General features: G+C 43.6%; 2 protein-coding genes across 2 annotated transcripts; both read left to right on the forward strand.

Annotated features, from left to right (window-relative positions):
• Positions 1-9,710: 9,710 nt before the first annotated feature.
• On the forward strand, positions 9,711-10,013 carry rps14 (ribosomal protein S14). Its single transcript has one exon. It carries the CDS (start codon positions 9,711-9,713, stop codon positions 10,011-10,013), a length of 303 nt encoding a protein of 100 aa, YP_009153935.1.
• A 1,360-nt stretch (positions 10,014-11,373) lies between these two features.
• On the forward strand, positions 11,374-12,552 carry cob (apocytochrome b). Its single transcript has one exon. It carries the CDS (start codon positions 11,374-11,376, stop codon positions 12,550-12,552), a length of 1,179 nt encoding a protein of 392 aa, YP_009153936.1.
• Positions 12,553-22,589: the final 10,037 nt, after the last annotated feature.

The following is a 22,589-nucleotide window of genomic DNA, read 5'->3' on the forward strand; positions in this document are numbered from 1 at the left end:
GCTGTTAGCTATACGGGGGAGGACTATTAAGAGGAGGCCTTAGAAGTTGCTTTCACTAGCAGCGCTTCTTCCTCCAACAACTCATACTAGAGCACCGCTTACTCAAGCAGCTTATTCTGATTTAATTGCTTACACAGGAAACTGTAAGAGCAGATAGGCAAACTAGGGATATTGCCTCAAGCCTAACCCTTTCGGAGCCTCTTTGCACTCACTCCCTTAAGGGTTATTAATTAAGCTGTGCGAGGAAGATGAAAAGTCAATCTATGCCACTAGCTCCAGTCTCACACTGATTAACTTCCTTCAGGAGTTCAGTTCCTAAATAGGAAGATAAGGGACTAGGAGTAGGAGGCACGCACCTATCTTTCTTTTAAAAGTAGCAGTCGTAATAGCAATAGGAGTCGCAGGGGAAGTAGAGGAAGCATCCAATTTTACATTATATGGGGCTTTGGCACGTCGAGGAAGAGAATAAGCTTAAGCTCTTTGCGGGATAAGGGCGGTTAGCAAGAAGGTTTTTGAATCAATAAAGGAAGAATGCGCTCCTATGGAATCAGCTCTTGGGAATAGAAGGGGAATGAAGGCAATTTGCCTTTTATTATTTTATTAAATAGAAGAGGCTAATCGAGATCCTAACTCGAAAGGAATAGGGCATTACATTAAGTAAAAGGATTGGGCAAATAAAGAGGTTCTTAGAGAGCTGGTGGAAGGCTCAAGACAGAAGGAATTTACATATAATAAGAAGGATCTCATGTCATGGTTCTTGTTCAAGAATCGGGATAGATCCCTTTTAAAGCAGTGTCTTATATAAGAGGTGGTTCTACTCTCATATCTCCAGACATAGCGTATCCTATTTCATTTCAAGTTCCCTTAGATGGTGGGGCGATAGATCTTTCTCTTGTATTTAGGACTAACGATATAATTTCATATTCAGGGAGTTCCATTCCAGTGTCCAGCTATGAAATAGCAGTCCTAAGGCCCTCCAGTTCCATTGAGATAGCTACGGGATGAGATAGGTAAATTCTTTGCTAGGTTGGAGTTTTCCTCCATGGAAAAACCTTCTGGTCTCTTTGAGATTTGATATAGAGTTCCCATTGAGTGGGACTGACCCAGAAGAACCACATCTGTCTCAAGCCGACCCGACCTTCTTACATCTCAAATTTGCTTTCCCTAGAATAAAGATCTAGTGCGCCTATCTTGGGAAAGTTCCTTCCTGCTTTGCTTTCTCTGGGAATTTCCGAGTTGGAATTGTAAAATAACTTTTTCAAAGAGAGAGTAGCGAGGAGAAGGCAATCCAACCTTACATTGGTATAAGATCTTGACTATTGGGATAAATTTCATCTTTCTATCCGAAGTTTTAGGGGAAGATAGTTCTTTTATCAACCAATTGCGATTCAATGTGGGAATACCCGGCGAAAGGCGCATCTCTTCCGAAGCTATTGCTTTTTAAGCTGAACTCTGCTATCAGACTTTGATATTCGTAGATCTAAGATTTCCGGGGTAAGGACTGACTTAGGCTTAGTGAATATCTTTGCTTTTCAATAGTACGATCTTCGGCATATGAAGAGATATTTTTTTTTAAGTTTCTTTTCTTAATCATCTGGGAATGAAGAGGATGATAAGTTGACTTCTTTCTTCCCTTCCATTTCATCCTTTTCACTTAGAAGCGATCCACTTTATATATAAATAACACCTGTGCTAATGATTTCTTTCATGCAGTAAACAGGGTCAAGTGAGTGAACAAGACATTTATTTTTCAAGCCAACAGGGAAGACTAACTGAAGGGAGTAATATGCCAGTAGCAGTCCCCATATCTTAAACTATATTCTTCTCTGATATCATAGATCGAGCGAGGGCCTGTCTTTGCTGACTCATATCTAGTATGAGGGTGAGTTGCCACCCATATACTTTTAGGGCTAGCTTCCATTCATCCTAATCTTGTCATTCCCTCTTCTAGCCATGGAGAGTGCCCTGTAAGCCATTCAGGTTCTTCTCTAGGACCAGTTAGAGATTTTCTTTCTCGTTAGATTGGAAGTGAGCAAGCAAGTTTGTTGAAAGAGGGGCAGGATATTCTAGATCTGCTGAAAACCAGGTTATAGGGCTATCTCTTGCCATGGTAGGGGCATTCCCTCTTGTAGCAGTCTCAGTCCCCAATCAAATTCAGTTGCAGAATAAAAAAAAGGTAAGCCTAGCCTGCAGTTTGAGTGTTAAAGGTTGCATGCAGTCCCCGAGGTAACACTTTCTAGATTACCATTATAAGTCCCAGTCTCATTAGTCCCTTACTCTGTCAAGCCATCAGGATCAGAAAAGGAAGAAGGAGGAAAGGAAGCTAGAGATAGCAGATTCTCGGGGGATGAAATTCATTTTGAGTTTAAGTTCTCGTTGCAGCAGTCCCCTTACCAGATGGAGTTGCAGCCTTGGATCTAGGTGCAGTGCTAAGACCTGCTTTGAAAAAAGCAGCTATATTTGAATCTTATGGAGAAGGACTAAACGAGCGTAAGTAGCATACCGGGACTTATAGAACTCTCTTGGATAGCTTTTCCCCTAGCGAACAGCAGAGATTGTGATTCCATCTAAGGGTCTTAAAGAGTTCAAGGTTTATTGCTCTCAAAAAAACCTCTATCTATTGTCCCCGTGTGAGCCATATGAGTAGTCCCTTCCCCTTGTAGGAGGGAAAGTCAAAGGATTCATTCACAGATGCCCTGCCCCTAGAGCCCTACCATGGAAGAAAGATATAGCCCCCCAAGGGAAAACAACCATGTCGTAAGCCCAAGTCAATTCCTCTCTTCGAATTCTCTTTGCTATTTCATCTGAATCCCTATCTTTTTGAATGTCCATAAAATCCTAAGGCTAGCCAGTAGAAAGACCTTTATTTGAGGAAAGCCATCAGGCAAAGGATAGACAAAAAGCTTTGGAAAGTAGTTTCTCAACCTCGAAATATTAGATATATCTTCTATTTTGAATATTAAACGTAGTAATAATAAACTCAAATCTATTTAAAATAGACAGATTTAGAACATCCCTCCGCTTAACAATGGAGTTATAAGAGCCCTCGCCTTTTTTGAAATCCGAGTTATTACATCCATAAAGTCTTAAGTCAGCAAGTAAGAAAGCAGATAAGCTATTTCAACAAGAGAATTCTCTAACGTAAATCTATTTGATCTTTCTTTTACAGCAATCTTTAGGTCTTTTCCAAGACAAGCAATTGAATGAAAAAGGTCAAGCGTAGTCACTCAACTTTTTAGCCTTTCAAGCGGAAGCAGTCCCTTTACTTTACAGTGCAGCTAGTAGGAGCCTCCTTCACATATGCTCTTGATCTTCTAAAAAGATTTGGTTTGAATGACTGCAAACCTGCACCTACCCCTATGGTTCTTGGACAGCAATTATCACAAAAAGATAGTAACCCTGTCAAACATCCAGAGAAGTATAGAAGTCTTGTGGGAGCACATCAATATCTCACTTTTACACGCCCAGATATAACATTTGCTGTAAACCAAGTATGTCAATTCATGCATGATCCTCGTGAGTTACATATTCAAGCTGCCAAGAGAATCCTTCGTTATGTGAAAGGAACATTAGCAGATGGGCTTTTTTTTTTTCCCTACTGTCAAAAGGCAACCTAATCTAGTTGCTTACTCAGATGCTAACTGGGGCGGAGATCCTGATTCAAGGAGATCAATTTCAGGTTTTTGTGTCTTCTTTGCTGGTTCACTTATCTTATGGAGTAGCAAGAAACAAAGAACAGTTTCTCGATCAAGCGCAAAGGAAAAATATCGTGCAATGTCGGATGCAACAGCAGAAAGAACTTGGTATCGTCACCTTCTCTCTGAGCTGGGTATAAAGCCTAATGGTCTAACTCTACTTTGTGATAACCAGAGTGCTATAAAGCTGGCTTCAAATCCACTCTTTCATGCACGAAGCAAACACATTGAATTGGATTGTCACTTTGTGCGAAAAAAGGTAGAAGATTCGCTAAATTGTTGAACCACAGAGAGAAGATTCTTAGCCACTTGACGAAAAGGAGTCGACTCAAAAGTATTATGACCATCCATGACTGAAAGAAGAGAAATTAAGCCAACCCGCGAGAAGAAGCAAGCTTGTCTCTTGAATTGCTCTTTTGAGTCGACTCTTCACTCAGGGGTAGCGGTGAATAGGAACTCTGCTTTCTTCTCGAACGGATATAGTCAGTGTGCCACGAGTGCTCCCTCCCTCTTTATTCTCACCCGGCCTTCAATGCTTTGAAAGGAAAGGGGGTGAACGCGGTCTTGATGCGGAGAAAGTAGGATGTCCAATCTCGTGCTTAAAGGGGTTCGCAGTACTTGCTTTATGCCTTTCCTTCTGACTTTACTGAGCGAGGAAGGGAATCGCTACTTCGGATGCGAGCAAGGAAGCGCTAGCCTATACCTATACGACTGCGACTCTTATTGATATTGATGAATGCGGGCTAAGGACGTTGATACCTGAGCCCTCTTCAAGTCTTGTTTTCATGCCCACCTGTCGAGATGCCAAAGAAGAAGGAAGATTGACCACCCAGACTCTAACGATTCAGTGGTAAACCCCCTTAGATGCTTTTCATACTGAGGTCGAGGTTGTGGGCTCCCCTGTGTGTGGTCAAATGGTTTGTGACGGTCTTCTGGAGCTGGCAATGTCAACGCTCGGGGGATTGAACCGTCTTTGAGCCTAAATCTTCTATTTGAACTCATTTTCCTTAATGTCAATCGAAAACAACTTCTTTATTATATTTATGCTGATGCTCCTCTCATTCCTTTCCTGCTTGAATCAACTATCTCTTAGAGCAAAGAGGTATTTTAGCTCGTTCGTCTTCTTTTCGTTCTTAGTTCCTCGACTTTTTGGTGCAATAAACCTAACCAACCCACCCCTTAAGCTAAGAGGAAGTTTCTAGACTGACTTACTAAGGCTTTCAGTAAAGCTAGTTGCTAAGAGTAGTACTTTGCTAGGCAGCACACTCCTACATTAGCGCACTCTCTCTTGCATTTCTGAAAAAATAGGCTAGGCTCCTGCCTTAAGAAGAGTTATTCGTATGTGAGTCAGTTTTCCATACCTAATTCTCTCACATGATCGAGACTCTCCTATCTCCCCATTTCTCTGGTCACATATTATATATAGTAGAAAGAACCAAGAAGTGGGTTGGGGTAGGATAGACTTTCTGATGCAAATACCTTAGATCTAGCTATGCTTGCTGACCTGTGCTACCTATTCTATTCTTGACACATTAGGGTAGGAATAATAGTAAGCTGAGCTGCCTATCTCGCAGTGAGCGCTACCTAAGCACTGTTGAAGGCACTCAGAGAAGAGTGGAAAGAGTCCTAAGAGGGCTTCTCACTAAGACTTTCGACTCACTGCCAAAAGCTCCTTCTTGTGCGCTAACGCTGGAAGGGATGGTTTTGGGTGGGGGAGAGATCACTGGAAGACTTAGTCGTTTAGATAGAGATAACATTTCTATAATAAAAAATATGGAACTCAGTACCCCCAGGCGTTCGCTAAATGCATTTCGCTTACAGTCACTAGGAAGGGGTTCTAGTAACGAAAGATTCCTTCCATAGATAGGCCACATTTCTCATATTCATTTCAGTGCTTTTGGTCTACCGTTTTGGAAAGCAGGGGCAAGTCAGGCATCATGCTTTCCTGGGGAGATCGTTTCAATTTACATAATAGTTAAGCTTCGTGCTTGCTGTGAAAGTGATCTTCGTAATCAAGAGATGGGGCGTTCTCTCTCCCTACTTAACTAACAAGCAATGGGGACAAAGGCCTCGAATCCTGTCTTTGACGGCGATCCTCGAATCCTGTCTTTGACGGCGATCATAGCGTGTCACGCTGGGAAACTGATCGAATGTTTTCTGTCTCAATGTCAGTGTGAAAGTCCTAATATCTTTACGAGGTCGAAATAGCATCACAGAAAGAGCAGCCAGAACCTACTCCCAGTTGGCCAGCATCAAAGCATTCAAATGAAGAAGGAGTCCCCGTCCAACGGAGCACTAAGAAGCAAGGGACACATGGACAAGAAATGGGTAAGGGGAAAATGAACTCATCGGTTAATAACCCAGTGTTTGGGACCAGAAGGAAGGCATGGAACTCGAACTAGTGATTCCCTTGCGATCTTGTCTTCCTACTATAGAAGGATCAGAGCCAGAAGTCCCTATAAAAGAAAAAAGTCCTAGGTGAATTTTTAGTTTTATTTGAAGAGTCTTACCCCTACGGAATGAAAGAAAGTTTTATTCCGTAGGGGATAGTATCTGCATTTGCGTCTACTGAATACTATATTTCACATTGGGACGGCTATAGTCAATAGAGCCACTACCACTAGCTCAGGATTCTGCTTAACGCGCCCTGCCTTCGTTTGAAATCCAAGCTGCTTAGGTCAACCAAGAGGACATCTGGAGGGAGTTCGAGCAGCAGAGCTGGTCTTTTGATTTGACTCCAACGGGCAAAAGACTAGGAGCAGAGACTCTCACGGACACGGCATATGAAAGCACTTTGAATGTCTTCTTCTAGCTAAAGAGATGAGATCCCTGCGCCTGACTAAGCTAAGCTAAGAAGAGAAACTTGTTTGTTTAGGATCCCACATCGATTGGTTTCAAACGCGAAATAGCACCTTTTCGAGGCCCCTTTGGCAAAGGATCTAGAGGTACCTGAAGTGAAGAGGATTCGCGAGCACTTAGATGAAGACTCTCGGATAGGGCAGGAAATGGCACGTTTAGGCCTCAGAATTAGGAGTATCCTAGTCCGGCGCGCAGCGTCTATTTTTTTTAGATGGGATGTCAGGAAACATAGTGTTTTAAAAAAAGGGATTTCCACTTCGAAACCGCTACGCCCCTCAAGATCAAGAGGAGTAACTTTCACATGGATCGAGGGATAAAAACCTCTGAGCAATCATTTTCCCCTATTAGTCTACTTGCTTTATTTGCGAATTACTCTATTTTCGGTTAGGTACAACTATGCCTGCCCAGTTATAACTCTTTCGCCATAAGGAATAGAAGGCTGACCAATCCCCGCTGGACCGGAAAAGCCACAGGTTCTATGTCGCACACTCCCGATTTGAGAAGTACAGGCAGCCCAGGCAAGATACATAATGGAGTTAATCAAGCCCGATTGTCCATGCTACCAGACCTGAGCGTTGACTGGGAATGTCCAATTGGCAGAGATATTCTAGACCCAAAAGGTGTTCCAATCATCGTTATGAAATGAAGTGCGACAAGTCTATCCTATGGCTGCAGGCGGATGCTAGGGCGCCGTTACTGCTCTCGTAGTCGTAGCCGCTCTTCCTACATTGATAGACCTCTTATCTATGGAATAAGTTAAAAACATCTATTTATTTAATGAAAATCCTGCGCTTGCAATGCAAAGGCAGAGACCTAAAGAATTGTCATTCTATTCCCTTCGACATGGGCCATGAGAACGAAATTAGATTAGTGCCACTTCCCGCAGCAATAGCAGTAGTGGAGAAAAGAAGGTGTAGTCGGAATGTCTTGGCAAGAATAGGTTTTGCAAGAATCCACTGTTTAGCGGGATAAACCCTGTAGGACTTCTTCCTTTCCTCTTGTCGGAAGAAGTAGGAATCTATCTAGACTTTAATGACAAGAATCGGAGGAAAGATGCATAGTTTTGAATAAATAGGAATAGAACAAGCAACGCATTTTTTCTTTCATATGTAGATTGTCACTTCCCCTCATTAAGCTAGCTAGCGGTAGCGCAAGTGTCAGAAAGGAAAAAATGGATGAATGCATTCCGAGATCGAATTAGTGATCCACCCCGTACATCTGATAACATTGTATACAAGGAATGTGACCTATCTGATAGAGAGACTTCTTCGGTAGCTTAGTCAGAAAGAGACCAAACACAGAAGTAATTTCATCATAGTTACGTTGCCCGGTCATTCGCAGAACTTCGTTACCTTATTGTTCGCTATATCAGAGAAAGACATAGAATAGAGTAATTGACTCAACTCCCACAGGTGTAGCATCCAATTGAGGAGCTTTATCCGTTGACTCACACTAATGAATAATGAACTGTGGAATACCGGGATGTGGAATTCACTCATTTATCTTTTTGCTCTTCCTACTTATGTTACGTCATGCAGACATCTAAATTTTAAGTTTTTGTGACAAAATTTTTCGTTTGTTTAAATTTAAATGGGTGAAAGAGATTCAAAAAATGAAAGATTCTGGCTTGGGAGGATGTCTGTACGCCTAAAGGGAGGATTAGGCATTCGTCAAATGAATCAAGTGAATGAGGCCCTGCTCGACAAAACCGCTTGGAGAGACTCTGTATCGACTGAATCGTATTGGGCGAAAATATGCTCATCAAAGTACAGGCATAACAACCAGGACAGATCGTGTATTAATCTACTATAACTATAGGATAGAGTCCAAGGAACCTAAAAAACTCGAAGAAGAGCGACAAGTTCTCGAACAAACAGCGGGAGAAGCAGACTGAGCCTGTTACATTGATAAAAGGCAGTCCTATGATCACCATCTTCAAAAATAAAAAGGACACAAGCTTCCTACGACCAGTAAGCTCAGCACGAGTCATCATAGATCGACCTACTGAGGCAATGACCATGCACCTAAAGCCACTTTACATAAAAGTGCATATTGAAGGAGTCCCCGTGTCAGGAGTCTTGGTCGATGGAGGGGCTGCGCTTCTTTGTTCGCTAGGCTTTCGCGCTAGTCATGAATCTTTAGCTTGGTTCCCGGCTTTGAATTCGCGATAAAGCTTAGCTTAGCCCCGTCTGCGGTTGACAACTTAAACCCCTTTGCCCATATTGTATTGGCCTTCACTCAAAACGATCGGTTCGAGTCTGCTGCTGCAATTGGCAATTAATTGGATAAGCGGTGGCCTTCTTTTCTTTTCAAAACTAATACCACCTCTTTTATTTTAAGAAATATCCTAAGAGAAGAAAGGCATTCTATCCCCTTTGTGTCTTTCTTCTAGGCGGAGCTCCCGCCGCCTTGGTCTTGATCAGGGAATCACACGCTTCTTCTCCCCCTTTCTTGGCGGCTGATTCCTAGTGTGACATGGATCTTCCTTATATCTCAGAGGTTGCGTATATAGAAGATGGAGTCTAACCCCTGGGTTTGTTGCGCATGATGGAGTAATCTCTTCGTTTAATCATGAGGTCACATGGACTTTCTCTGGGATTGATTGATTCCCGTTGTGGATTGCTGCGCAGCTAACTACCGACCCCGAAATTTCATATAGAAAGAAAAATCTCGTATATGATCGATCGCGAGTTCGAGTTCGGTCATCCTGGATTCGTGTACTTAACCGACCTTCTCCAGCAAGCGTATCAAAAAGCAAGCAAGTAAGTTAAGTGGAGAGTAAAATGCCAACGTTAGACTTGAAATAGTACTTACAGCGGATCTGTGGTCACTTATTGGCTCAGCTCAGTCAAGTACGTACCGGCTCGTATTTGATAAGTAGGTTTTTGATTGATTCGTGGGGGGTCGTGGAAGAATTGGGTTCGAATCCCATAGCCCGCGAAAAAGACTTTTTCAACGAAGGCACAGATTTCATTGAAAAGGTACGGTGACGTATCAAGAGCAGTGCAGAAGGACCAACGACGATGAAGGTTACGAAGGAGAAGGAGGAGCAGGAGGAGCTAATTCGGACGGAATCGAATAATTACGAGATAGACAATGAGACAAAGCCACCGTGGAGCGGCTTTTTGCAAAAAGATGAGGGGGAAACTCAGTAAGATGTCGGAGAAGCGAAATATACGAGATCACAAACGTAGATTGCTCGCGGCTAAATATGAATTGAGACGAAAGCTTTATAAAGCCTTTTGTAAAGATCCCGATCTTCCTAGTGATATGCGGGACAAACATCGTTATAAGTTGTCCAAGTTGCCAAGAAATAGTTCCTTTGCACGAGTAAGAAACCGATGTATTTCCACGGGTCGCCCTCGTTCCGTATATGAGTTCTTTCGAATTTCTCGTATCGTTTTTCGTGGATTAGCATCTCGAGGTCCTTTGATGGGCATAAAGAAATCGTCTTGGTAGCAACCACCAAACCAATAGAACAAGGGTTAGCTCCGCAGCTGGTCCACAAGCAAGGTAAGTAGGTCCATTACCGGCCGGCTCCGGACCGAAAAGACCTAACGGAGTAATCCCTTATCTCGGATCGGAGATGCTAACGGGGCGGGAATCGAAGTGGGGGACCTATCTACCGCCTGTGTCTATCTCCTGTCAAGTATGCTCCCCAGACATAGACTACGAACAGGGTAGTACTTTTGGAATCATCGCGTGAACATAACATTAAGTTACGAATGTAATTCCCGAGGGATCGACCACTATTCTAAATATAGTAAGGCGGGGAACTGTTGTTCATTGGAGCGCCGGAGTGCAGAGGTTGTTTCCATCATTGAAGTCAGAGTGTGGGACTGAGCCTTCCGAATGAAAAAAACAAAAAAGTGCTTAGTTTCGTTGGAAAAACCAACGCAAATATCATATTGACTTTCTCTCGCCCTACTTCTAAAGATAGATAGAAAAGGTTGGAGAGAGTGACTTTCAACAATTCTCTCCTTTCTAAAGCTGCGAAAGGCGGCCCCCCCCAGAACAAAGCCCACCCCTCTTTTCCCCCTTTAATGAAAGACCCTCGCCTCGCTTCCTATTCATTTGTGGGTCGGGACCCGAGGGCCTTTTTTTTATCAAGTTATCAAGAGGTGATTTCGAGAATCAACCAACCGACAAATCCGTAGCCCAGGTGACTCACAGCCTCCCTCTCGCCCAAATGAAATGGGATGAATCAAATCAATAAGCTTTTTGATTGATTCAGGGCGCAGCGAAGCCAAATTCAATCAAGGCAAAGGGGGGCTTACTTTTCCTGACGCTGAGTCATCCTATTCAAATTTAGCTATGCTAATGGAACAGGACAAGTTTTCAGATGATATGTGGACCCCCAAGAGATGAGCGAGAACCTCCAATTGCTTAGGGGTCGCACTCTGTTCCCGCTTGGTGGACGAGATCTTCTCCCCTTTTAGCTTAGCTCCCACACACCCTTGCCCTCTTTCACCGAAGAGGAAAGAAGAATCTTCCAAGCAGACAGAGATCTAAATTTCCATTAGATTCATTCCGTTGCTTGCTTTGTTGCAGCAAGATGATTAGTCCGAGAGTGCTGGAGAGAAGAGAAAGCGGTAAAAACCTCTCTTCTTCGGTCACCGAGCAGTCGGACGACTCTTCAGTAACCCAGGATGACCCCTTCGGCGCTTCTTTCGCTGTATACCCCCTCCATCCTTCGAAAATAAAAGAAAGGGTACTATATATATATTCTTACTATATTTCTTTAATATATATATATATTGTAGGGCCCCAGAACGCTAAAAAAGTGGGGGAACAAGAGTTGTCACGATAGGAAGGAAAAATGACTATAAGGAACCAACGATTCTCTCTTCTTAAACAACCTATATCCTCCACACTTAATCAGCATTTGATAGATTATCCAACCCCGAGCAATCTTAGTTATTGGTGGGGGTTCGGTTCGTTAGCTGGTATTTGTTTAGTCATTCAGATAGTGACTGGCGTTTTTTTAGCTATGCATTACACACCTCATGTGGATCTAGCTTTCAACAGCGTAGAACACGTTATGAGAGATGTTGAAGGGGGCTGGTTGCTACGTTATATGCATGCTAATGGGGCAAGTATGTTTCTCATTGTGGTTTACCTTCATATTTTTCGTGGTCTATATCATGCGAGTTATAGCAGTCCTAGGGAATTTGTTCGGTGTCTCGGAGTTGTAATCTTCCTATTAATGATTGTGACAGCTTTTATAGGATACGTACTACCGTGGGGTCAGATGAGCTTTTGGGGAGCTACAGTAATTACAAGCTTAGCTAGCGCCATACCTGTAGTAGGGGATACCATAGTGACTTGGCTTTGGGGTGGTTTCTCCGTGGACAATGCCACCTTAAATCGTTTTTTTAGTCTTCATCATTTACTCCCCTTTATTTTAGTAGGCGCCAGTCTTCTTCATCTGGCCGCATTGCATCAATATGGATCAAATAATCCATTGGGTGTACATTCAGAGATGGATAAAATTTCTTTTTACCCTTATTTTTATGTAAAGGATCTAGTAGGTTGGGTAGCTTTTGCTATCTTTTTTTCTATTTGGATTTTTTATGCTCCCAATGTTTTGGGGCATCCCGACAATTATATACCTGCTAATCCGATGCCCACCCCGCCTCATATTGTGCCGGAATGGTATTTCCTACCGATCCATGCCATTCTTCGTAGTATACCTGACAAATCGGGAGGTGTAGCCGCAATAGCACCCGTTTTTATATGTCTGTTGGCTTTACCTTTTTTTAAAAGTATGTATGTGCGTAGTTCAAGTTTTCGCCCGATTTACCAAGGAATATTTTGGTTGCTTTTGGCGGATTGCTTATTACTAGGTTGGATCGGATGTCAACCTGTGGAGGCACCATTTGTTACTATTGGACAAATTTCTCCTTTAGTTTTCTTCTTGTTCTTTGCCATAACGCCCATTCTGGGACGGGTTGGAAGAGGAATTCCTAATTCTTACACTGAGACTGAGCACGCCTGATCAGTAAAAAATTCTGACACCAATCATTTACAAGTGAGTATTACACCAAGAATTGACAAGCGGATGAGTTTTATAGTTGGCTATGTTGATATAGCTTAGAAAAGGGAAAAGAGACCGGAACGACACGGAAGGAAACAGAGAGGAAAGACTTAAAACCAGCTTTTCCGTGCTAACCAGAGCAGGAGGAAGGAGAGATTGAACCCTGCTTTAGTAAAGGAAAGAAGGTCTTGAAGAGCCTTAACTTAATACAGCTTTCATAGGCCTTTCTTTCGGCTAGCATAAGTGGCGAAGCAAGGTTATCAGCTAAGGTGAAAATGATACGACTAATAACCATTAATCGCCTTCGGATGTTTACGCTTACTGGTCGTTCCTAAAGAGCTAAGACTTAACTTAAAGCAGCTATTAATACAGCTCTTTAACCTCCTAGCTTGGAGAGAGAAATTATTTTATCGCGCTCCACATCTCGTGGTATTTTTGTTCCCAGCCTGGACTTGAGTTCATCAGTTCATCGAGGAAAGGATAATTTACTACGAGAGTGCAGAGATTTGCTACTCAATAGGTATCGGGGTACATAAAGAGTACATTGACACATATTGCTTGGTCGCTTGACGAATGGCTTTCTACGACGTTAGTGAGAGCAGAGTCCAAACCAAAACCAATTAAGCCATTCTAATTAGAGTATGATAATGAATTCATTGGTGGCAAAGCTCTAAGCCTGCAGACGGATATCCGTCGGGACCCGAGGATACCAGCGATGATGAGGTTCCCATGATGATGACATGCAACGTTATATCCGTCAGAACAGACTGAACATCTAAAGAGCTCATCATTGAGCTAGACCGGAAAGATGAACGCCGAGCTAAGGTCGCAATAGCCCGAGACTTTAAGGGGGGCGGAGAATGAGGTAAAGGTCTCTGTCGATACGGCCGTGGACCCGTAAATAGGCCGGCATTCAAAGCAGGAGAAAGGCGGGTTCGATTACAAGTTTTAGATGGGCCGGATGCGCAGCATGCTCAGGCCCTTGCTAATTACCAGCCACCGTACACAGAATGGGTTGATAGTAAATGGTATCCGGACAGCTATACCATCCCCAACTTCTGCATGTATGCCGGAAAGGGGTGCCCCTTTAGCATCTGATATATTTTACGGCCCGTTGTGGAAACTCGGCGACCAATCAAGCCTTGCTTCTAAAGCAGTCTCCTCTGTCTCTGAAAGGAAATGCGCTTTTTTGGTATATTGCAATTCCTCCCCGCTCCGTGGCCGATTGGGACACGATGTCTACGACATTCTGCTGGGCGTACTACCGCACTACCGGGATCCGACGCCGCTTCTTGTCTTGGGAAAGATGCCTCGAAATTTCAAGGCCAAGCGCGAAGAAACTCGTTCCATGGTAGGACCGGTGGATGAAGCCATCGCTATACTCCTAGACTCAAAGCCTAACGGAGACCAGCGCCCTATAAGCCCGCCATATGCTTGGGAGGTAGACGAAAACCCCTTTCCGATAGGGTACCCGTTACCCAGCTTAAAAATCGTTAGAGGCTTCGGCTTTTGTCAATGCCTGTCCATTTCCTGTTGTGGGCTGGGTTGTCAGGAAGTGAGCCCGAGAGGGGCGTCCAGACGCGGGTCGAGTATGAATGCTTCCTTTATCCAAACAAGCTGTACTATTCCTTTTCCACCGACCTTGGCTATTTGAGCTGCGGGTAACTAAGGCTCTACCCTTTCTGCCTTTCCTGATTACCTGATTGTTTTCCTGCTTCGCGAAAGTCTTTTTGAATTATAATGCCACTAATCCAATGCCGCTAATCCAATAGTTTAGATATCCATGCACAGAGAAGCTGCTAGTCTTTTCGACTATGCCTTCCTTTCTAATTTTCCTTCTTACAGGGCACGAACGGGAGCCTTTCTTTCCTAAGAAGGAATGTGGCGAAGAACCTGAAAGTCTTTCTTCTTTTAATGCCCACAGATCCGCTGGAGGAAGGAAGCCAGGGAGACTTAGCATCCGATTATCGCAATATACTCTTTCTGGGAAATGTGCATGAAGAGTAATTCCATGTAGGCAGCTTATAGCCTTCTTTCCTTGTTTTGTTGCACTCATTCACTCCGCAATTCCCTAAAGAAAGGGCAAGATAGAGTCAAAAGGCAGAAGAAGAAGGGCTTTTCTTTGCTCTTCTTTCCAGGATTCCTTCTCATCGAGAGATGCGGCATTACCGCTGTTGTCTCTATGCCTTTTTGCCTATCTTACTCTTTCTCGAGGGACAGATGCCGATTATCCTACAATGCTTTTTTTAACATCTGAAAAAGCTTTTCTTCACAGGTCGAGAGAAGCCCAAGAATTCCTATCTAAGGCTCGGAACCAACCTCAGCAGTTAGGTGTTCGCAGATGAGTTTACGATCCTACCCAGCCTTTCTTCTTGCGACTAGTTGAGTTGACCTTTCTGTCTGGAGCGCGAGTGTAGCGAAGGACCCTTCTTGAGGCGTTAAGAGGAAATTTTAGTTTCTAGTTCTAGTAGTTGCACTATTAGTAGTTAGCTAGCGAAGCGCAATCGCAGAAAAAAAAACGTAGTGCGTAGTGGAAAGCGAATAGTTCTTATAGTTGTTCCAAGCGTGGGACTGCGAGAGGGAGGGTATGATGGAGTGCCTGGAAATGAAGAGAAGAAGAAAGGAAGGGTTTTGAGGGTCATTATTGAAACTCATACCTTCCACCTTATGGACATCCTTAGTGTCCCCAGCTGGACTGATCAAATGACAAGACCTTAGTTTAATCAGGAATGGAATATTAAAAAGAAAAGAATTGAGTGGACTGACTTCCCCCACGGAGCGAGCGGTAAGATTTTGAGTAGAAAGATAGGGCTTGGCTCGATGGGAATGCATGCACTGAATGGAATGACTGAGCGCAAGGAGAGAATGAAGTGTATTGAAAGACCGAAGACAAACCGATGAAACTGACCCCTGGGACCGCAGGAAAGTACTTGCTTGACTTAATTGCTTGCATGGGGGAGAGATCCTTACATGTCAAGAAAAAGATCAAGTCCTCTTTTCTCCCAACTAAAATTAGTAGAGATCGAGATGGGGAGACAACATAATAATAATAATGCGAATTGAATATCGATTCTATGAATCGATAGGTCTCAGATCGAAAGTTTTAATTATTTAATTAAATAAGTCATGTATTCAAATTTCCGGGAGTGGATTTATGAGAAGAAAATTATGGCATGAGAGGACCAATGAGACAGAACACTCTTGGATGCATTCCTTCGCTAGCAGGGCTTCGGCCCATCTCAATTGAAGAGTCTTCGGTCAGTAATCTCGTACTCTCGACCGGCTCGAACCACTACGTTATCCATGTTCCGGCTCATTCGTATGCTCATCCTATTCATGCCACCAGAACCTGTAATAAACCATCATTTAAAACCATCCTGTTAAAGGGAATCTTTGGATATCAGTAAGAAGGAATTGGCCGCATATATTCATTCTGGCGCATCCGACTCTTGCTGTCTTGACTTCTTGATAACTGTGTATTCAAATACCAATATCACACATACCCTGGAGACTGTTCCCACTCTTCTATACCAGCCTAAGCCTAGGTCAAGAGGGAAAGCTAGCCTCACTATACCGATCATGGCTTCTGCACCTAAGTACATCCCATCGACGTTTCCGTGGTAGAAAGTATAATAATAGCGGAGGTTTTTAAACACTGGTGGGACAAGAAGAGAGGCGGTTTCGAGTGCTCATGTGCCAATTTCGGGTGAGGGAATGCTAATGGATCCTCCGTAGTTGATCAACCTCTTTCAGAGCCTGTTACTCGTAAGTCACAATCATTCTATGACCATGGAAAAAAGGATTTCAATGCTGATTTAGGGCCGGCCAAACGAATGAGACTTGTTCACCGACGGAAAGAGAGAGAGTGCTAACCCGAAGCACCGTCCCCTACTATCCCAATTGAATTATCTCCTGCTACTGCTCGGAGGGGAAGAGAAGGACAAAGGAAGCTACAACTCATCTGCGAAAACCTTGCAAGTCAACTCTAGCAGCGTATCAGCTTCAAGTGGATAAAATATTGTTCAATTATACTGACTGTCGCATATCAGCTGTAGCATATGCATATGCGCAGTGAAGCACTTTTTCATTCCGTAAAGATAGCTTCTTTCGCTTCCAGCTGGCCTGGCAAGGAAGAAAGTATATAAATAGGAGTTTGTGCTCCAGTCGTCCATTCCGGAATGATATATGTTGGTGGGTTAGTAACCACATCACCATTAGCACACCATATTTGATATAGCATTTAGTAATTTAGTAATTAAGTACAGTAAGCAAGCGAGTGACTGGAACAGTAGATACAGTAGACTTGTTCCCTTGCCTCCCTCCTTCCCCCCTCGCCAAGCCTGAAGAAAGGAGCAACTTAGATACCTCTTTGTTAACTATATTCCTGGTTTGCAAAAAGGGACCTTGGGCCCAATCAATCTCTATACTCTTGATGCAATGGACTCCCCAAAGCCACTAAACCGCTCTCTTCCACCCGTAAACCTCGTTCTAGTGAGATTTTATCCCTTTTTTATTTAAACTGAAACTCAGTTGCCTATCTGATCCTTGGTCTAATTGGGCCTTTCTCTATAGCTCGAATCGAATAGCTGGGCTACCCCCTACCTTGGCTTGGTTGGTTATTAAAGACAGGGGCTCTCGGTAGCTCTAGGCGTCAAGCATCACAACGAGACTCTCGCTAATATAGAGAGGCAGCGAAGGCCGAAGGGGCGTGGCGGAGAGAGGTTTTCAGACCGAAAGGTATAGGATGGCATGGCGTATAGGCTCAGTATATAGTCAATGGGTGCCGCAGGTAGTAGAGTTGATAACGAGAGGTATAGAGGGAATTCAGACTCAAAATCCGAGAAGCTTCAGACCAACCCTTGACCCTAACCCTCGGGGCGTAGCCTCACGAAGAGACTCTCCTTATCAGGAGAGGTTGGACGATAGTTCAGTTAAGGAGAGAGGGACGGGAGATCAATTGAGTTGTTACGCTCCCAGCTATTGGACTTTTTTCACACAAAGCCAATCTAAGTTCAAATTCCCTTTATCCGGATCGATTAATTGAAACTGTTAAGGAGAAGGCTTGGTCACTGAACTGACTGACTTGCTTGACTTCGTTCGTCCACCCTCTAGCTCCAAGACTTGTATTCCACTTGCACCTCTTAGTCTAGCTACTGGCTTCCCTTTCCGCTTTGAGCTTATACTTCCTGTCTATTAGAAAAGAAAAGAATCTTTCTCTTCAAAATGAATTAGATCGGCCCGTGGAATGGTTGAGTCGTATCCTATGAGCCAACTTTGTGCCTTAACTGGTTAATTGATCCCCCCCTGCCCGGACTTTCTAAAGAGATCTTCCACCCTGTCGTACGAGCTCAATTAGATTGATCCTACCTTGCCCTTGGTATTTTCGTGCCTAAACGCCTTTCTCATCCCTTTCTTTAAGTAAAGTACCGGCTTGGTTCCACCTCTCTGCTTAAGGCTTCGTAGACGTAGCTCCGTAGGTCTCACATGGCTCATTGCTTTGACTTGAATCGAGATTGGGTTTGTATCAAGCCGACTCTACTAGAATACCAGGGGGAGAATCGCACTCTTCTAAATTCATTACAAAGATCTTGAGATTGGTCTCACATCCTTACTTGTTTAATACTTGTCTTTGTCGAGATTGGCTTGGTGTTAAAGTACCTGACTGAGTACAAGATCGAAAAGAAAGCTTTTCAGTGCAAAAGGACCAACGAGGATTCAGGAGGATAAGGATAAGGGGAAGAAGCGGGGTAGTCGCTCTAAAGGGAGAAGGAACAGAGACAGTGAGGAATTAGTTGGTATTGAGAGGCCTAGCACGAGATTACTTCTTCCTGCACTCAAAAGGAAAGCCCAAGTACAAGACATACCGGGAGTACAAGCGCTTGACCATAGGAAGAAGGAAGAGGACGCTGCTCTGACATAAGCGATTGGAAGATCTGATCTTTCTTTGAAGACCGGTCCGATTGATACAAAAAAGAAGTAGAGGTTATGAAAGAAATCATTGTCTTGTCAGCTTCATATTCTTATTTATTTTATTTTAATAAGATGATTGGGCCCTACAGTGGTATAACCGGTGAACCTCTCTCCTAGGTACCACTCGCGTATACCCGGTCCAGAAAACAAATCTCGTCCCCGCCACCCTCAGCGTTTACCGTGGGCACGATAATGTTCTCTTAACTAATTCTTAAAGTAGTGGGAAATCCTAAAACAAAGAAGGTTCTCTTTTTTCAGTTCAGTATTTGACTAGATAGGAGGCTCTATTAAGCCTGACTCCGATAGCCGCTGCTTCAGCCAGGTCAGATTTCCGGAAAGGAAAGTTTTTGAAGAGAGCTTGCCCTGGAAAGAGTGAAAGCCTGCCTTACAGATTCCATGAAATCCCCGACCTTTGTTGATGGGGAATTCCTTGAGACAGAGAGTATCTATTCTATAGACTTGTCATGGGCGGCCCCAAGAGAAAGTCTCTTTAGAGACATATGTACTGTACATCTGTTCAAAGAATGCCTTAGGGTAGGGAAAGAGTCTTTGATTGTATGTCTTCTCTTTCATGCATGCCTGTCAAATAAAGAGAGAGACATCAGTCCCAAGAGTCTTACCTTTCAGCAGTTAAAGCAAGCATGAGACTGTCTTTATGTGCCTTTCAGTGAAGCTTAAGCTGTCTTGTCTTTATGTGCATTCCTTTTATTTAAGACAGCCTGCCAGCCAGGGAAAGGATCTCAAGTCCGAGTGGAAGGCTATCCCACAATCCTTCATGAAACCCTCTTTAAAGCCTATATCACGTCGTTTAAGGCACAGTAACCGTCTTCCATGTTAGATTGTTGGACCTTGTTACCATGCCGAAAAAGACGTTATAGCGACCATCCTGGGCCTTCCACGATTGTTGACCTGTCTCGGACCGGGGAAGACGTTCTTCAAGACATTGAAGACAGTAAAAGGGAATCTGCTATCTGATTGCCTTGTAGGCCCCATCCCCATAAAAGTATTAGCCAGTGCTTCTTTCCGCCGATTAGATCTATGGAATCCAACCTTAAAGGTAAACTCCACTCTATGAATCCTATAAGAAGAGAGGTTGCCCGGGACAGGGAGAACCTTTCCGGCAATACAGATTCCATATCCAAAATGCTCGGAAGGAACCTTCGATATCCAATCCCACGTGGAACCTGCGCTAAGAGCGGTTTTCGAGACAAAAACTGATCATTCTGTGGATCCGAGATAGAACTCCGGTACTGCAACTCCTTCCCTTGATAGCCTTGAGTTGTTGGTTACACCGCACCGGAAAAGCACTCTCTGGGAAATCCGGATCTTTCTCAGCAGGGACAGTACCAAGGATATCAGGGTTAGATAGCTTTTTTTTTCTCTGGCAGTATAAAAAAAAATCTTTCCAATCAATCGGGAAAGCCTATACCCGAAAGAGGGAAACCTTCTGTTTGCTTGCCATTGCAATATCGGAAACCACAGGAAAGAAAGCCCCGGCCTGGTATTTTGACCGGCTGAAGCAGCGGCAGAAGCTGAACCCGAACCAAACCCTAAGCAAAGAAGGGATGTGCCTTAGTTCAGTCTCGAGGACGGGATAATAGGGGCGTAGCACCGAATATGTCGGAGTAGTCCCACCCAGTAGATGGACAAGCCAGTAGTACCAATCAAGGAAGCCTTTCACTGTAGAGCTTTCTTTCCTGATGGGGACTAAGAAAAGGAGACGCATATAGCTAAACAGCTGCAGCAGAAAGAACGAAAAGCCAAAAGTCAAGGTGCATAGCGGTCTTTTCAAGAATAGGGGAGTACAGAATAAGGGGTTTGCAAGACAAAAGATAATCCGCTGGAACTACGGACAAGGATATTTTACTCAATTCCCCTCTTACTATTTTAAAAAGCGGAATCAAATTCAATTCCACCAGTGTGTATGTAAGACAACCTTAATTCTATATGTTCAACACTTTGGGCAAGCCAGAGCAAGACTTCTCTGTGGGAATACCCGGCTATCTCCTACTTTAAATAGATAAAATCCCTGGAATTCTTTGATGCCGGGGATTATGTCTAAAAAACTTCGTATTGCGATCTCCGCTGACGATCGTTCTTTTTTTTTTCATAAGATCTATTCTTGGGCTAGAGCGTTAATATAGCTTTTCTCTTTTTTTTATATGGGATAGGGCTTTGGAGAACTCCTAGAATGGAATTCCCCTTATGTTATATCCTAACTAGTACCAGTCTAACTAAGAGTCATCTGCTAGGCCAGCTTCCTGTGAGTAAGCCAGTGCTAAAGAAGAGGACTAAGGAAAAGAAAAAAATTCATTGGGATAGATGCAGCGCCAATTAATTTCCGCCAATTGTAGCGGTGAGTGCTAAGTACTTAGATTAATAGTTTGCAGGATTTCTAGAATAGGAATAGGCTTTTTCTTTAGAGTAAGACTCTTTGCTTTGCTTGCTTCTTTCGGCCAGCTCAGCGGATGCGTGGCCGTATTCGACACCTCTTTCTCTTACGGCTAGTGCGCTATTTGAGATAGTTGAAAAGGGGTGTAGCGATAGAAAGTTTTGAATCAATAATTCCTCAAAAGTCATTGCTAGTACGTTTAATACAGTTACTGCTATACCTTAGGCCTCAATTAGCAGTCGTAAGGCCGACATGTCTTCATCCCGAAATAAGTAGATGCGGAATCTCGTCTGTTTGAAAGGTAACTCGAATTAGCAGTCGGACTGTGAACCATTGTCACTCGTTAGGCCTCCCAATATAATTGATTTGAAGGAGCTCCAGCCACTCTACTTCCACCGTCGTGTAGCCCTGCGGATAATTCGAATACCGGAACATCCTTCCATCCCTCATTCAATCTGATCTACCGGCTCTAAGACCGAAAAAATGGAAGGAATCAGATCAATCTTAGGGCTTTCAGCGCCTCGAAGACTCAATAGCAATTCCATCTCGTCTTTCCGGATCAATAGCCCCCAATCCCCATCTTTTCAAAACATGTCTTTTACGGGTGGGTCGAAACATCTCCATCCTTTTCGTTCGGTGTCATATCCTACGAATATGCGCCGAAGAACCTTCGTCCTCTTTGTTCCTTCGACATCTTGTACCCCGAAGCATTGAAATAGCACAGTAAGCGGACCACCTACAGGGAAATCCTTATACCACTATCAAGCCATGCCGGGCAATGAGGCTGATGCTACTACCGATACAGAGAAAGACAAGGACTTGATTTCTATCGATGTGAAATCCATTCTATTTTTCTGATGCGCATGTCGTCCGATCAGTCTACTCTGCTTTAGTATGCGCTAGGGAAGAGAGGGATGATTCTTCTCATCGAGTCTCCCAACAATGGACTCACTATCTCAATCAAGCTCTTTTATTGCATTCGAAGTATTTATTACCTAGTCCTCTTATCTGTTAACAGGCTGGCCTTATTTTCATCGATCAGTCGGCGCCGGCATCTCAATGGTGAGCAATTCTATCCTAAATGGTGTAGCTTCTTTCCCTCTTTGCTTATGTTGTGCCTGTGCCGATGCCTATAGTTAAAAAGAAAGGAAAGACTCAAATACGCCAACTCATAAAATATAGTAAAACTTAACATACGAGAGGCTCCTCAAGAGAAGGGAAGGTGACGTACTCCCTAATCGTAGAGCTATAAAAGTATCCTGCCTGTAGCTTGTGGCTTTGTTAGTTGGCTTAATAGCTTGCTTGGTCCGATTGTTCATGTTGCTGGTCCCGCTGCCCTTACCTACTCAAATCCCGAAACGAAAAGAGTAGTTCCCGTTCCCTATTTGTCCCGGTCCTTGTTCTTGGTCTCTGTGAAAGATCCAGTCGATGGGAAAGAATCCATGTTCAAGTCTTATTACCGAGTGCGAGCTGCTTTCTGTGGAAGATTCAATTACGGGAAGGAAATAGAGGTCACAAGGTAAGGGACCGCTTTCCTTGTTCAAGCCGGTATTTATATTAAATAAGTAAGTAGTAAGTAAGTGAAGTGGTGAATTGGCCATTGGAAAGGAGGAATAAAGCTTATTTCAATACGTAT

This window comes from Gossypium hirsutum, mitochondrion (assembly GCF_007990345.1).
Source record: "Gossypium hirsutum mitochondrion, complete genome".
Lineage (NCBI taxonomy): Eukaryota > Viridiplantae > Streptophyta > Magnoliopsida > Malvales > Malvaceae > Gossypium > Gossypium hirsutum.